At 35.3% G+C, this 18,256-nt stretch overlaps 1 protein-coding gene across 2 annotated transcripts in view; it reads left to right on the forward strand.

Annotated features, from left to right (window-relative positions):
* The window catches only part of LOC128997935 (eukaryotic translation initiation factor 4B), a 66,014-nt gene that overhangs the window by 14,968 nt on the left and 32,790 nt on the right, over positions 1–18,256 (forward strand). For both annotated transcript variants that reach the window (XM_054423781.1, XM_054423782.1), the window contains exons 2-7: positions 1,426–1,542; positions 5,098–5,279; positions 5,519–5,635; positions 10,053–10,218; positions 14,231–14,638; positions 16,827–17,088. In XM_054423781.1, coding sequence (XP_054279756.1) covers positions 1,426–1,542; positions 5,098–5,279; positions 5,519–5,635; positions 10,053–10,218; positions 14,231–14,638; positions 16,827–17,088 — 1,252 coding nt within the window. The remainder of the gene's footprint in view (positions 1–1,425; positions 1,543–5,097; positions 5,280–5,518; positions 5,636–10,052; positions 10,219–14,230; positions 14,639–16,826; positions 17,089–18,256) is intronic.

The following is an 18,256-nucleotide window of genomic DNA, read 5'->3' on the forward strand; positions in this document are numbered from 1 at the left end:
ATAATCAAATATTGGTAAAATTAAAGATGTCACCATCAGTATCTTTATATGTGTAGGTGGATTAAAACACAATCTTTTAAACTTATATAAACATTGAAATACCTTTCTATAAACAGAATCAACTTGCATACGCCCCGATAAATCATTACACATTCTTAAACCTAGATTAACAATGTTTGTTTCTAAATTTAATTGAACATTATTTATTAGCAAAGGCGTCAAGTTATTTGCTTGTACTAGAGGTAACATACTTGATGACCCAAACAATATAGGCTTAAGTTACACTTAGATATATTAAGTTGCAGTCCATGACTTGTGCACCATTGATGTAATGTTGTCAGAGAGTTGTTAGAGAGCGAGAGTCGGAAAGGAAGGGGGGGGGGGGGTGTTCTTGCAGTCGCGGCAGGTTACGAGCATGACATGTAGCCCGGCTTGGCGAATGCTCACACCATAAAAAAATATTGTGTGCCACTATGCGTCACAATTGGTTTGCAATTACCATTTACTCTATTGCATTTGAGAAAATGTTTACGAGGGTAAAGATTCTAATTCGGATTAAGCTATGTCTGAACCTGGGGTGGACTAACAGTGCTGCCTTGTTCTTTAGTTGAAATTATTGTTATCTTGTCAACATGGTTTACTTTAGTTCAGCATGTTGAAGTCATATATTATAAACAAAAAATCTCATTCAGAATCCAACTGGATTTAACATGACCTACAAATAGCTAGAGTATTATCATTGACCATTGAATACAGAAGAAGACATCCCATCTATATGGATCAGCTGTTGCCAATTTTTTACTAAAAAAGAATGTAGTTGTGTGAGCCAGTCACAGATTGCGCTAGTGTCTAAAACTCTATTTTGTACCTTATTTTTCGTTACGGTACTGACATAGTTGCTGGGTCACAACAGTTGCTATAGCTCATAATAAGTCATTCCATCAGTTTGACTTGGTTAAAACCATCGTGTAATCGGCAGAAATCAGTCATTTAGATCAGCGCAATCTGTAGGTGGCTCACACCAACTAAGACAAATTTTATTAAAAACCTGGCTACAACTTAAACATGGGGTTGGAATGTCTAGTTGTTTTATTAATAGTCAAAGGTATCATCAAATGAAAAAGTTTTCTAAAAAAAAATGTGGCTGTACAGGTAAATATTTAGCTTTGGAAATTTCTAAAGGGATATTTTTAGTTTGTCTTTGGTCGAGGAGTGATACCTTAAAAGGTTGGATGAAAGTTTGTGGACACGTTGTTTTCCATGATGTATGTTTTCCTTAAAATCATCATTAACCTTATCCACCATCCTAACCTTGATATCCATTAATCTTTTAGACTAAGGGTAGTGGTTTCACCTTACCATGTGTACAATATTTATGTTCCTAACATGTTTTTCCAGTTTATTAAAATTGTTTTATGCTTGTAGGAAAGAAGGGTAAGACGAAATGGAAGCCCGTAGAAACTTCTCAAATCATCAATCCAAGTGTAACTCGCAAACTGACTACCAGCAGCTGGGCTGATGAAAGCGTCAACGATCTTGATGGTAAGCTCTCCAATCAATTACCATTAGTTATGTTAATCTTGACTGTCTAATAGAAGTACATGGTTTTAGTGCCTAAGATGTTTTGTTTTCAAAACTGTACACAACTTCCTGGAAAATATTATGGTATCACAACACTCCAATGATACATATCTGGTGTAACATCAGTAAATTGAGCCATTTAACTGATAAGAGTGTGTACTTTTAACTTAGAATAGCATTGATTTGTTTTATACTTGGTTATGTTGAAATCATGAAGACTGTGTTTTGTTCCTCTCTAAAACATCTTATTTCAAAATCCAAAAGATAAATACCTCCTTCGTACCAAGCCACAGTGACTGACAACATTTCTAATAGGCCTAGCTAGTATTATTTTATAAGCTAATCTTTTCTAGGTTATTGATCGGGAAAAATCAGCAATACCGTAGGCCTATATTGAAATAATTGCTATTTGGGCTAAAAATAAAAAATTATATTAAACACAGATATTTGGCAGTTAATGCAGGCCTATACTATGACTAAGCAGTCTGCAGTAATTTATTTCCCTTAAGACTACCAAGAAAGAAAGCTGAATTCAGTAATACGATCGTTTTAGTTCTTAATTGGCAAGGGATGATAATGTTAACTTATATTTTAGCCTAATAATATAAGTTAGTTACTCATATTATTATTAGTAATAATATAAGTACCTAGTTTTTTTTTCTTTCAAAAATAGCTTGACCGGCAAGAATCCCATTTTAGGCTTAATAACTCCCAGTTGTATTGGTATTTTTTTAGAAATAATGCTAATACATGTCAGTACATTTGTAACCAACTTATAATTTCCCAGGACACTCTAGGCTAAATTATACATTCAATATAACAATTTTATTACTGTAAATCTACTTTTGGACCCCTCAGTTTACCGTAACATGACATTATCAATTTATTTGATCACCAGGAACTTTTATCAAACGAGTTATATTTTGAAACATGTGTTTTGGAATAATGGTTTTAAGAGTCTTCTTCACCCCTGCGAAAACCATAAAAACATGCCTCGGACATATCTCGCTCCGGATGGAATGTGTAGATATAATGTTAAAACTTTTTTTCTCTTACAGATTTATGTTGGTTCTAGGGCCCTCATACATGATATATCCAAGTAAATCAATAGTATAAGTAGAAAAAAACTCTTTAACACTAATACCAAAACCCCGGTCTGACAGGCCCACGGGAATTTTCAAAAACGCATGTTGGCAACACTGTTTACTTGGTAGATTCCATTCCCCCAATACCTTCCCCCCTTTTCCTTCCCTACCTATTCATATATCGTTTGTTCATTTTGCATGGGTGCCGTGACCTTGACAGGTCGTCTGTTCATAACATGTCCGTCTCAGAAGCCAAGCGTTAGTGTATTTTAAAGCGGGGTCTCACAGACCGAGGGTTTCGGTTTGTGTGTTTCTAAACAGGGTCCATTATTTTTCAAATGGGGTCTCACAGACCGGGGGTTTCGGTTAACGTCAGCCTAGGTGGGGTTTCGGTATTAGTGTTAAGTAACGTAATTCGAGTCACTTTTAAACATTGATAAAAGTAATTATTTTTTTCATTTTCTATTTTTTAGGTGTACGGTATAAGAGCTCTAATATAACTATTCAACTGCATTGATACCAAATTTAAAGAAAAACGGCTTCCGAAGCGGGGGACGAAATTAACATGATTTGTTGGAGGCTACTACGCTACTAGCCTTTTACAAAACTTGGCTCAGGTGGCATATGAATCGCCGACGTGTCGATTTAGTAGTTGTGTGTTTACGATGTTTTCAGAATGGTACGCATAATGACCCCGCGCTACCCGCCCATCCTCAACACCTTCCCCCCAAGACCATACCCCCAAAACGCAACTACAATGGGGGTGATGAAGACTCTTAAAACATCAAATCTATGATAAACTTATAACTTTTTTTACATATCCTTGAAATAAAGTAGCTTATGTTTTTTTATTAAATATCGCTAAAAAATATTATTATTCTTATTATTTTTTTAAGCATTTTAAATAGAAATTTTCTTGTGTCACAATCAGGTATGTATGCTATTCATTTTTGAAAATTGTGTGCAGTAGTGCAGTTTGAATATTTTTGAGTAAAGTCTATAGGCCTGATAGGGAGAAAATATTAGGAGAAAATTATTTGAAACATTATTAATGCCAGATTTTATATGTCGAATGTCTTTACTGATGCTCGCCATGTTGCCAAGTGAAGAGAACTGAGGAGTCATAGTTGGCAACAGTAGGTACAGCTTTACGAGTCAATAACAAGTAAACCACTATAAAAGTAAACAAATTGAGTCTAATTTATACGTAAATCTTTTAACTGGACTACACATGTGATTTGAAGGCCAAACCATTTAAAATACATATTTTGGATTATGGAAGGTTTTAATATATTTATGAAGGTGTTCTTATTTAGATTTTTTGCCATATGATTTTGAATCATATAAACTGTAGCTAATGACACTGTGTTGGAATTCTTGGAGAAAACACCGGGATTTATTCTATTAACTGTTCTAAACAGTGTTTTGACCTCTAGTCTTGTATTCTAGATACACAGGTTGAACTATCTGCTGATGATGAATGATTAGGAAGGGCCAGCAAGAAGCCTGCATCAGGGGCCTACAGACAGAGCAGTTCTTGCTACTTGGCCCCGGGAAGGTCTGAGACAGGGTGATAAACCCTCTAGCAGGGGGGACCCATGGGGGGTTGCAGGGTACCAGAAACAGTGGGGAGGTCGGGTGCTGGGACGCTGTAAAGCTGAGCGCCGAGCCTCATCCAGTGGAAAGTCCCTGTCACCAGCTGTTTTAGTGTAATGTGCAGGATGGATCCGTCCATTACTCAATTCAGACTAATCTCTTGCTGGCCTTACTTATCTGCTGAAGCGATTTTTTATGAGGTCAATCCCAACACTCTTCAACTGTAAAGATAAACTTTAACTTAGACTTGACATGTAAATTTTTCATCACCATTCCCTATAGGGTAAAAGCTATAACTGTAGGCTGCATCGAAAGACCTAGACCTGTGACCGTTTTAATTTTTCATTTTGATGTCTTGAGAGACCAACACTTTTTTTCAAATTTGTATGTAGGTTATGTATATACGAATATATCAATACATATATGTGTATGTGTGTCCGTGATCACGATAACTATGGTAATTTTGGCACCTTTGAAATTTGGTATGAATGTGTTTTAGAGCTGGATAAACTTAAATGAAATCCCTAACCTTAAGATTGGTCATGGAAACGTGATTAAGTTTTTCAAATTTTACCCTAAAACATTGAAGTGCCCAAATTTCATTACAGCTTTAAAATAAAAAAAAAATAAACAATTTTGTAAATGTATATTTTATAATTTTACATTGTTGTACAAAGGTTACCATTCAAAATTCAATGTATATGTAAAATTCTCATATTATTATTATGGAGAAAAAGCTAAAACTGTGACTAGTTGAAATTCATAATTTATTGAATGAATGAGAAATATTTTTAATTTGAACATCAAGCTTATACAATGTTGATTTTGTTTCAAGATACGTACGACTTTGGTCGCAAGGCTACTCTGAATGTCGCCCTGCCTACTGCTCCTAGAGCTGCACGAGGCCCTGAGAATGATGCAAACATACCCAAGGAACCACCTTTCCAAGCATATCTGTCTAACCTCTCCTACGAGGTTACTGAGGATGACCTACATAACTTCTTTGCTGAATTAAGGGTATGTTGCAAATTTATCGCTTGTCTTAACATTCAGTGTGAATTTTTATTCCAATTTCTAAAACTGATTTTTCATCAAATTTACAAACTTTTGCCTGTTTGGGGGGAGATAAGTAGGAAAACTGCACAGAACTTGTGGGAAATTGAAAATCAGGTCAACATGCTCAAAATATGTCAAAATGCTTATTTGAGCATGACTTTATAAAGGGACAATCTCATGGTCAAACATTATTGTTACAGGTGAAGAGTGTGAGACTTCCTCGGGATGATAGAGGCAACAACAAAGCTAAAGGATTTGGTTATGTTGAATTTGAGGACCGGAACAGCTTAATTGAAGCACTGAGCATGCCAGACACTGTGAGTGAACATTTTACACTAAAAAATTCAAATATTTTGTCAAGTTCAATTAATTGCTATCATACATTGACATATGTTGCATCATTATTAGTGATGGTCGGATCCGGATATCAGACTACCGGATCTGAGCTAGAACCGACGCCCAATCGGATCCACAAAAAATTGGATCTTGGGCTGGATCCGGTTTTAATGGATCCAATTTTTTTTTAATACCATTAACATAAACGTCTCTCAAGATTTCGAGTTAGAGTAGAGTACGACCTTGAAACTCGAGCTTATCTTAGAACTCGCCAGTTTGGTTTAAAATTGTAGAAAATCAATATTTGTTAAAATGTAACTTGTGTTTACATAAAAATAAAATGATGGATAATTTGTATTACTGTACATTCTATTACTGTAGAAATATTAGTAAATATTTCTATTTCTACAGTGTAGAACTAAGCAAGATGTAGTTGTCCTAATCCATTTTTATAGCTGTCACAACAGAATAGGTCAACTCAAAGCAGTCGCCGGCGACTGACTGGCAATGATATACTGACTTGACACAGAATGGAATGACATGATCGGTAGCGATTTTGTTTTAAAGTACTGTTTCACAATAGAAAATTCCAATACTGTTACGTAAGCAATAAATTTATGTTTAAAAAATCAGAATAGAAACACTAGTAAGGCAAAACAATAGAAGGGAGGGGTTGTGCAATGAACTCGAAATGAGCCTGCATGGCAACAGCATCAGTGAGTGGAGTAGGGGATTGGGGGGGAAGGGTGAGACCTTTGAGCTATATTTAGACTAGACTTTCACCACTTCCCAAATGGCTGGGTAGGGGGATTACAATAGCAGGATTTTTTTCCTTTCCGGGTTTGACTTTTGTCTTTTTGTGTAGGAGATTTGAATAATCAAAAATATAATTTGAATTGACCACAATTATTTAGCATTGATTATACAATTTGCAAGAGACCAGGAGAAATATTATCCGAATTAGAGTTAATGCCATGATTTGCATTTTTATGTCAAAATACAACATTGCGCAATCATGATGTTTGGGGTCATTGACCTTTTTAATATAACGCATCTGTTACAAGTCAATAATTATAAATTGATGTTCCCGTGTTGAAAATAATTATTCTGTAAACTTGTAAAATGTTAGATAACTCATAAATAAGTATAAAATCATACATAAAGATAATAATTGCACTCCTAAAAAGGATATAAAGATGACAACATAAAAACATCATTATACTTTCTTTTCGTTCTTCCATTCTTTCATAATCAGCTGAGCTGTTATCATCAGTTATTGATGACAACAGATTTTTTTTCTTATTGTAGCTAATAGAGAGTAATAACATAGACTAAGCAAAGTATTTTTTATCAATGGTAATAAACAACAAATGCTTTCTGTTACTAAATCTTAAAAATATCTGGATTATAGTGAATTAGGCCTAAGTCTAGGGTTCATTTGATTTCTATAACTACTATTGTATGGGTCTATTACATTCAGTACAATGTTCAATCTACAATTGTTTTGTTTTACAGTAAGGTAGGCTACTTGTATGCCTATTTAAGTACCTACATTATTTTGAACATACAGGGAGCGGCAGAAATATCTGACGGTTTTCAAGCGAGTACAGTCCGGCAGCCGAGTGGAGGGGGGTGGTGGGGAGCGGCTCATTCTCAAGGCCAAGTGTGACAATTTTAGTCGCCATGGAGCAGTGGACCAGTATACATCGCACGTTTGCCGTTGAGGCGTTTTTTAAAAATGGCAATTCTGTTGTTCGTACGCAACGTAAGTTTCGGAGGCATTTTAAAGTGGCTCGTGGGGAACCTATCCCATCCCGAAACACCATCAAATTGTGGATGGATACCTTTAGATCACAGGATCAACTGCAAAACGTAGGCCTACAGGCCGTCCAAGGCCAGTGAGGACGCCTGAGAACGTGGAGCGAGTGCGACAAGCTGTGCTAACGACCCCGCATCGCCCGGAGCGTAGACAAGCTGCTGCTTTTGGCATGTCTGATCGCTACATTCGACGAATATTGCACTCAGGCCTTCACTTTCACCCGACAGCGATCAGACATGCCAAAAGCAGCATCAGACATACCAAGAGCAGCAGCTTGTCTACGCTCCGGGCGATGCGGGGTCGTTAGCACAGCTTGTCGCACTCGCTCCACGTTCTCAGGCGTCCTCACTGGCCTTGGACGGCCTGTAGGCCTACGTTTTGCAGTTGATCCTGTGATCTAAAGGTATCCATCCACAATTTGATGGTGTTTCGGGATGGGATAGGTTCCCCACGAGCCACTTTAAAATGCCTCCGAAACTTACGTTGCGTACTAACAACAGAATCGCCATTTTTTAAAAACGCCTCAACGGCAAACGCGCGATGTATACTGGTCCACTGCTCCATGGCGACTAAAATTGTCACACTTGGCCTTGAGAATGAGCCGCTCCCCATCACCCCCCTCCACTCGGCTGCCGGACTGTACTCGCTTGAAAACCGTCAGATATTTCTGCCGCTCCCTGTACATTTTGAGTACCGGTATTTTGACAGAATATTTGTTTACAATTAACAGACAAGATTAGAAAATTTAATTTTCTTTCATTTTAAAAATTTATTTTTCCTTTACCCACTGTCAAACCATTGGAAATTGTGTATGCCCACTGTTACAAAAACCATACCTACTAAGAAAAATGGTAATAAACTTAAAAAACTAAAAAGGTAGAAAATAAAATTTAAAGTTGTAGAATAAATCTCTATACCTACTTTATATTGTAACTAGCTGTACCCGCGGGCTTTGCCCCGTTTAACTTCATAAGTATTAATAATAAATTAAAAATGACTATCTCCACTAAGCCTGTGGTTATATTGGCTCTATTCATAAAACAAATCTGCAAATTTGCTTGGGATGATAAATTCAAACCTTAGAAGGAGAAAATATCCAATTCTTATATTTAAAGTTCAAATTTTACATGACTTCAAATTATATTATACTGCAGAGAACAAAAAAAAATGTTTAAAATATGACAATATTAGGGATGGGCCGATTCCGATTCTCGATACCTTGATACCTTTGATACCAGTGGTATCGAAGAATCACCGATACTCCATACTTCGCTTCACTGTACTCGATACCGATTCTGAAAAGTGAGGTTAATTCTGATGCTAAACTCAACTGACATTGAAAGTTGTAAAGAGTGGCACATCATAGTTTATTTGGAATACTCAGCTGAATAAATAATTCCAAGTTCAAAACCTCACATTCGTAATAGTTTTATAATCCAAAATAGCTTGTCTTTGCATTTCACAACGAGTAGCAATGACAGAATGACAATGACAAAGACAAGTTGTGTGTTCGTTCAGTTGACAACAGTGACAACTAGAATAGAATGGACAACAGAACTCTAGTTGCCGCCATGTTGTCATTATGTTATTAGTTGTTGAAATGAAATTATATATGATTTAAGTTCTAATTAATAGGGGTGTGCGAAGCAGCAAAAAATTTTCGATTCGAAGCAATACGGTATTTTTCTTTTCATAATTGTCAATTGAGTGGATTAACAATAATTAAAATTTACCACATTTGAACTCTGCTAGCTAAGCCCTTTAAACTGATGTGCATATTGACCTATGTTCCTATTTAAGATTTCCTTCTGACTACTTGCGGGGACGTCCCTAAGATATGACAGAAAATTCATAGCTCCTTAAAAAAGTAGATTTTTAGGTGTGGTGTTGATGTACCAAGTCTTATTGATGTATCTGTTGTCGTTTAGAAAATATTAAGCCCGTGCGGGACTTTATATACACCCTGTATGCCAACCCATATGCGAATAGTTTTAATCTATGACTTAAAAGAATTTGGTTGGATAAAATACCAAAAATTAATAACAAATCTACGTTTAACTTGCATTACTTAATGTTAATTTGCTAATAATTTGATTGCATAAAATATACTCCATACATGGTTTCCTATGTTACACAAAGAAAGATAACAAATTAAAACTTGTGTGTAGCGTAGCGTGTAGAGCTAAATAATCATAAACACCTAGGTACTTGTGTAAAATAGGTATTTACCCGTAGCTATGAATACCCAATACCCATAGTTATGAGTATTTTTATCCTTAGCTGTAATAAAGTCCTATTTTGAAATAGTTTAATGACTCGTGTCACATGCCACCACCCACCAGGTTGCGTCATGATCGTTAAACTGTAGCCGTGTATTTTTACGTGCCATGAGAAAGGCTCGTAAAATCACCCTGAAAGGCTGTGGACCACTTAAAACTGATTGAGTCTAAAGCAAATGCTGTTTTCACAGAACCTATGACAACAAATTTATTTTGTTCTTAAAAATGGGTCTTCGTTAGGCTTATCCAATATGATAGTGAATTACTTGACTAATTTATTGTTGTTTTTTTGCACTACAGACATGTAAGAATCGCCGTATGCGGATTGAAGTAGCAGAAAATGGAGACCAGGGACGTGGGGGGCGCGGTGGTCCCAGAGACCGTGGTCCTAACGAACCTGATCGTACAATGGGAGACTGGCGATCCGGCCCTCGCATGGCTGAAAACGATTCATCAGATAGAGATGGTAAGCCTAAAGTGTCAGATAGCCTGCATTGTTTACAGAGAATTATTCAAACAATCAATTATTTACTATCATGCATAACAGCTAATCTCTATATAGCTGGTTTTCTTAGCGTTTATCAAACTTGACATGAGTAAAAAAATTCACTCAACAATTTTATCAAGCTTTATTTGTTTATGATAAATCTAATTCTAAGTTGATAGATGTATTTTGTGTCGTAGACCTTACCAATGCCCACGTAAGTATTCACCGTCGGTGATACTAATGGACATTGTGTAGCTGGTGACAAAAAACAAAATGCCAAAAAGGGTTTAATGGTGTAAACACATGCTTTGTGCAATGTTTGCACCTATCCTTATGGCAGACATATTGGTTAGGTTACGTAATGGTAAATTTGAATAGTTTACAAATGGCATGCATATGTTACTGCAAAGTATACAATCAGGCATTCTATAGAATGCCCATTGGTGTCATGAAAAGTATAACCTGCATTATACAGTATACTTTGCCTGTAACATATACACAACATGGCATGTTTGTTCACTTCAGCCCACTGATTGTAGCTTCTGGTATGCAATTTGTGTTCTCCTTAAAAAGTTATTTTATTCTTTTGTGTATTTTAAGTTTATAGTTTGTCTAAATTATCTTTCTTAGAGTAATAACACTAAAAGCATCTGTACTAAAATATTAATAATTAGTTTGTGATACAAGCTGAAGGAATTGCAACTTAATAAATCTAATAATAATAATAATATATATCTATACTATTATATAAAAATCTAATGGTGTCTGTCTGTATGTGTATTACTAATAGGTGCAAAAACTACTGAACCAACTGGGCTTAAATTTTACAAAAATATAGCTACCATACCAAGGACCATTATAGGACTATTCACATTTCGATACTGACCATAGGCTTTGCCCCTTTGGCTTTAAAAGTTCTAAAGTGAACATTTTAAAAGTAAATATTGATTGGTCTCCATGGCTGTGATGAGAACACTAATAATGTTTGTTTACATTTGCTTTGACATTTAAATGTAGGCTAAACAAGAAGAACTAATAAACTGCTGACAGGTGATACAAAGAAATTAAATAGAATATTTTCCATAAATATGAGGTAGGTTTATTTTAATCTAACCTTTTATCATGGATTATTTATTCTAAAACTATGACAATGATCATAGAAAAAAAAGATTCTATAACCGTTGCTGTATCAACTCCGGCTCTGCTTTGGATTTTTTAAAGCGTCTTAAGTTAATAATCTTAAGTGAAAATAATGTTATTGATATGTTTTCATGGAAACAGTATGAAAATTACAATGTATATGTGTTGTCATGAATTTGGAGGCTACTTTAAATAAATTCTAACTGCTTTACATGTGTTAGATTAACTTAACATAACTTGCACATCACATTATTTTTTTATGTATATTTAGGTAAATTAAGTTATTGTGTTTTGCTAAACCTATGCTTAAATTAAACTAAAGAATATCATCAATAACTAAATTTTCGTTGATTTTTGTTTTCTAAAATCTGTTGTATGTGTAACTATATTTAATTATCAAATGGTAGCAGTAATACAAAATACTCTTATTTTATCTTAACATAGGTTTCAGTTCACATTTACTTTATTTGATACATTTATTATTTGTGTTTTGCCACACCACTGATTAAATTAAACCAAGGAAAATATCATAAAACTAAGCAGCACACAGTGTTCTTTTGTTTCTAAAATCAATGAAATATCTGTTACTATGCTTTCTTAATAGTAAGTGTGAAAATATAAAGGCAATGGATGATGGAACTGATTAAAAGAACTGGTTTGTATATTAAGTTGTTTGTTGATATTTTTGTATAGTAGGATCAGAGATGCAATGAAACATATACTGTATTTGCTATTACATTTTTTAGTCCTTGATGCTTTGATAATCATATTATGTAGTTTTGTCTGCTGTCTTTAATGCTAAATTATTTGTTTGAAATTTTTTATAGTACCTATAGATATAGTTTCTTTAATATTGCAAAAGACTGTATTGATAAGGCACAGCAATATTTCTAAAGTTTATAACAGCTGACTTAGTTTTGCTAATGATTTATTGGGAGTGAAATAACTGAAGATGAAAGGATTTGTGATTTAATATAAGGAAGAGTTTAATATAAAGATATTTAAATTTAATAATTAGTATTTTTGCAACTTCAAATTGAAATTTAAAATGTCAATAATAAATTAAAAGATGTGTAACTAAGGGAGACGAAGGTAAATCTGGTAAATCATGTATGTCAAAGTTTTACTCGAAGGTTTAGTCAGTTTTTCTCATATCAGACTACACAAGATTAATCAAAACCAAAATGGTGGTATCCACTACTTACCAGATTTAAAAGTAATAACTTAAACGTTTCTATTAAGGCCATAAAAGTTGAATTTTGTTTCTAAAAGCGTTGGCGGATATGCAAGGGATAAAGATTAAAATGTTTCTATTTTGTTTCCTCTTCCCGTTGCAAAGCACGGGTACAACAGCTAGTAAATTCATAAAACAAAAAGGGCGGCCATTTGTAATGGAATTGTCTTAAAAAAGTTATTCTTGTAGCCTAAAAAAGTAAAGTTTAGAGTTTTAAACGAGTAGGTAGGTTTAGAGAGAAAATGCCAAGAGTAAAAATCTTAAAATTGCTTTTAGAATCTAAACAGGGCTGTGCGAATCCAGAAATTTTGGTTCGAATCCGAATCATAGCTGTACAGCCATTATCGAACCTGGATCGAATCCGAATCTGAAATTTAAAGCTGTTATCGAATCCGAATATTTAAACCTGTTCAGAGTCGAATCCAAATCCGAGGAAAGTCAGCAGTACCAATTTTCACATTTTTAGACCACATTTTCTGGGACTGAAATAATTTAGGGAATTGCTTAAAAAAATTCTTGAAATGGGCCAAATAAAAAAGTTATAAAATTTAGGCCTACCTATTTGAAGTTTTGAAACTAAAAAATTGGGCATAAGTTAGGCATACCACCTAGGCCTAAGTTACTCGCTAAAAGTGATGGACTACCAATTTGTGTAGTCTAAAACATAGGCCCAGCCTATTATACACCTCGGTAATTAATCCTCCACACAAGCCTATGTCTGCATTACTATTACAAGTAACAACTAACACTGTGAGGTTAAGTTTACTGATAGCCAAGATAGGGTTCAAATGCGACCTACATTAATGTGCCTAAAACCTAACACCAAGTTGGTCAGGTTCCTAACATGAACCAGTCAACAGCAAATCGGAGTGCACAAGTAGTTTTTTAGTGTCTAAAAAATTATATTGAAAATTATATTCAATCAGAATCTAGTAAATTTGAATATCGAATCCCAACTTGGATCTATTTCCAAGAAATTCGAATATCGAATCCGAACCCGGATCTCTTACCAGTAAATTCGAATATCGATTCCGAATCCAGTTAGAAACAGTAGATTCGTTCTCGAATCCGAATCGAATCTCTAAAAAGATTCGGATTCGATTCGTTTTTCGAACTATTCGCACAGCCCTGAAAATATTCATAAAATACAGGGTGTTCCATAAAAAAATTTTTAAATTAGCCGCCATATTGGAAAATAGTGGCCATTTTAAAAACATTGGAATTAATATTTTTTTTTATGTCGTTAAAAACTAGTTGAAGTTCTCCATTCAATGTTCTCTCTAAATCAAATAGTTTCTGAGATACCAATGGTGGCACAGTTCAGTTGTTCACTCTGTATAATATGTGATGGCTGGTAGAATTACAATTTTGTTTATCAAAAGTAGGCTAGTTGAGCATAAGCATGAAAAGATTCTTATGTACATTCGGCTGTTACTATTAATATGCCTATACAATAAGAATCTTAAGAATTTGAGTTTGAGTGAACCTAAACATTTGAGTAAGCTACAGTAATGTATCATTAAATTTTAGCCGAATTATTCTTATTGCATTTTTTAGGTTTTGGCAGAATTTCTTGATGTAAGGTGCATGGTTTTATCCAAGCTTTCCAATTTTCAGGGTATAGATCCGGCCCTCGTAGGGATTACGGAGGAGACCGAGGTGGAAGTGGAATGTACGACCGAGACAGGAGGCCTGGAGGAGGATTCAGGGACAGAGACGATGGCTTCCGCAGCCGAGACGGGGGCTTCAGGGAAAACCGTGGGTTTGGTGACAGGGGTGGATTTAGGGACGACCGAGGAGGCGGGTTCCGTGATGATCGTGGGACTGGTGGTGATTTCCGCTCAGGTGGTTTTCGGGATGACCGTCCTTCAAGTGGTGGTTTTCGGGAGGACAGGGAGCGTGGAGGATATGATCGTAGGGGAGGTGGTGACTACGATAGAGACAGAGGTAGTACCGGTAGTACCTGGAGAAGAGAGCCTGAGAGAGATCGTGGTGTAGAACCACCACCACCACCATCTGACAGAAGTGAGTTTTTCCGTTTTTAGGAAAGGTCTTAATCTTGTTAGTTATTAGGTTGTTAAAGTCAGTCAGGTGATTGCAAATTTTTTGGAAAGAAATTTTACTTGAGAAAATTAAGAGTCAGATGGCTGATAGATTTGGGGTGTTTTCAAGAATAAGTCTACCACTCAGTTTAATCCAGCAGTTAGGTTAGTTTAGTTAACCTCACAGTTTAATCACAAGTTTAACTCACAACTTTTTATTTTGTAAATATTACCTTGTTTGTCTTCATCATATATCTCAAAACTTCTTAAAAATAAAAGAACCTAGGATCACGATAAAGTTTTACAAAATATATCACTGATATTTCGTCCTGATAGAGGCTTCGTCAGATGTTAGATTGGAAGTGGTGTTTTGGTAGTTAGTTTAAACTGCACTGTGCAGTTTGATCAGGTTATTGCTGGGTATGTCAAAGGTTAAATAGCACATACCACTGCTTTAAACACTACTTGTCACCATTTAGATCTAATCTTGGGTCAGTTGAGATGTGTGCCTGTTTTGAAGAAATTTACAAAGGTTCAAATCATTCAGATACTTCTCATGGATTATTTATTCATCTCTACTTTGACAATAGGCCTAGGTCCAACTATTTCTAGTATTAATCGTTTAACTAAGATGCGTGAAAAAAATTGCATGTTGCTAATTCTTTCCCCATGAAAAGTCAGCAGAATTCGTTTCCTCGGCATTTTAAACTATACAGTCCAGTAATAAAAGTTGCATTTGTGTAACTCCGTATTTTATAGTATAATTAATTTCAATTCAATAGGCCTACTTAAGTTTTTAAAAAGGGACTGAGCATTTTCCTTATTTTATTTTAGTCCCCTCACCTATTTGGCACTCTTTTACATTTTGTATCTGTAGTGAATGCAAAGGTGGGACATTGACTCAAGCTAATGCCTTCGGTGCTCACAGCGTTGTGAATTCCATCCTCAATGGCTTGTACACACATACATATTTCACCATCCCATAGAAGTATAACTTATTTGATTTCTTAATAGATAATTAGATTGCTAAAGGCACATCCTTTATTTGGTATGGGTAACATACCCAATATTCATTAGTCTGTATTGTGTTACTGACAGGTGCTCAAAAAACAAATTGATTTGATATTGTTTAGATCAAACAATACTCGCGTTTTGTTGGCGCCAGACTCGTATACTAATATGGAATAGTTGTTTTGACGGTTGATTTTTTACCGATCATCCAAATTCCAATAGTGAACCACATGAGTGAAAAGAGCTTGGAACACATGCTGACCTCTGAATTAGGTTGGTAAAATGCTGTGGCATAAGTAAATAAATACATGCTTGCACACATCGATTGTAGTAAAAGATCCTCTGTTATTTTCCTGATCGACCAGAATTGGTATGTGCAACTAGCTCTAGGGCACTCGTTAGAGGTATGCGGATTTCCAAAAATTTGGGTCAAATTCGGTTTGCCCAAATTTGTTATCCAACACTATCTGTTTCTTTTAACTATTAATTTTATTTTAAAATGCATCACTATGACAAAACACTGGTTCTTATTATGAATTGTACATTATAAAGAACATTTTGTGTTAATAATTTTTTTTTTTTTATCGGATCAATCAAAACCGATCCAGCCCAAGATCTGAATTTTTGTGGATCCGGGTTCTAGCTCGGATCTGGTAGTCTGATATCCGGACCATCGCTGCAATATACTTTTATTGTTTATCTACTTTCACTTGTAATATTTTGGAACGATATGCCTATTAAAACATTGAAATCTTTTTTTCCTTAAGGCATGTTTTTAATCACAAATATACAAATCACAAAAATAGCAAGATATATGTGTATAACCAACTATATCTTTTCAATAATTTGTCATAGGCCTAACTATCAGTTGGCATGTGAAAAATTTGTATATTGACAACTTATGCTAGCCAGAAATTGGTAACGATTTAGAAAAAAAATACTGACAACTCTTATAGTTTCTCTGGATCTATGCATGCATCTGTGTATTTGCATTTGTGGATTAGGATTTCTAATCACATTTTACCATAATTTTTGTGTAATTCTTCCTTTGTTTAATAACATGCATCGGCTTATTTAATTTTCTGTCTGTTTTCTATTAAAGTTATCCTATATACTTCAAATAGATTTTGATAATTTTAAAGTTCAAATTGTTTATCCAGATGAGCCTAAAACAAGGACAAGGCTGAACCTCCAACCTAGATCTCGGCCTTTGGAGGAGACCATGAGTAACGACGGGTCTTCAGACACTGCATCTGTGACTAGTGTAGGAGGCCAGAGTACTTCCTCGTCATCAACCGCAACATCTATCTTTGGTGGCGCACGTCCTGTAGACACAGCTGCACGGGAACGTGAGATTGAGGAACGTTTGGCTAAACAGCGTGAGACCACTCCTGCTACCCCCAGCACCACTTCTCGTGAAGAGTAAGTAGAACTTGTATGGTAGGCGGGCTGACACTCTGTAAATTAACACTGTAGTGGGTGTAATAGACCAAGCAATTAGTGCTGTTAGTATAGTTACGTTTTATGGAACACCAATCAGTGGGTTTCCACTTTTGCTGTACACAAATCCGCCTTCCACCCTCCTACACCGTATATTTATTTATTTTTATTTTAGGTTTATAAAAAAAACATTGTAGTCCATCAATAAAACTATCTAATGTGTACATATTGGCACCACCTATCCGATCCCATCCCAGTCTAGAGGACACAGTTCTAAAACAGACACAGTAACTTCATGATGCTGTCAAAGTTAGTACCAGTTGTGGTCCAACTATTATGACAACACTATAGTAGTTAAGCCAACGATTGCGTGAAGATAGTGTTAACTGTTAACGACACGAGTAGAAAATTTAAGGTACGAGCCTTGGCGAGTGCCTTAAAAACTTTGTTAACAGTGTCGTTAACATTATTTACGCGAGTTGCGTACACTACTTTACCTACGACATTGTTTTAATTACTAAAAATCACTACTCATAACTTCTAAAAGAGGTTATGTTTTTGTTTATAACCTCTCATTGCCAGTGACAGTGATGCAACGAAACATTGTATCAAACACTAACTGCACCAATCAACAATTAAATTGGCCTGAACAGCTGATTTGTTGATTTTCAAATCATTACAATTTTACTTCTCTCTCAATCCTTGAACCTCATTGGTCTGTTACCCAAGTTGTTATGAGTAAAACTATGCTGTTATGAAAGTAAACAATGCTGTTATGAGATACTTTTCAATTCTAATAACTGTACTGAAACGGCTACTTTAATAAACGGTCGTTGGTAAATATATTATTAACAGTTTACTTAGACGATAAAAATCAACTATTAAAATTTTCCCTGGTTTTAATAAACAATTCATCATTCTTATAAATTAGCTACCGTATAATCTTGTTATGGTTATTCATTCCACAACTTCTGTACCTTTCTTTGGTTGTTTCTCCACCTATTTGGCACTCTTTTACATATTGTATCTGTAGTGAATGCACAGGTGGTAAACTGACTCAAGCTTATGCCTTCGGTGCTCACAGCGTTGTGAATACCATCCTCGATGGCTTGTACATGTAAATTAAGTTTTTATTTGTTGGTAGGAAACA

The sequence above is a fragment of the Macrosteles quadrilineatus genome, unplaced genomic scaffold, assembly GCF_028750875.1.
Source record: "Macrosteles quadrilineatus isolate MER2022 unplaced genomic scaffold, UCM_ALF_1.0 Scaffold_7__1_contigs__length_78375512, whole genome shotgun sequence".
In the NCBI taxonomy this organism is placed as follows: Eukaryota; Metazoa; Arthropoda; class Insecta; order Hemiptera; family Cicadellidae; genus Macrosteles; species Macrosteles quadrilineatus.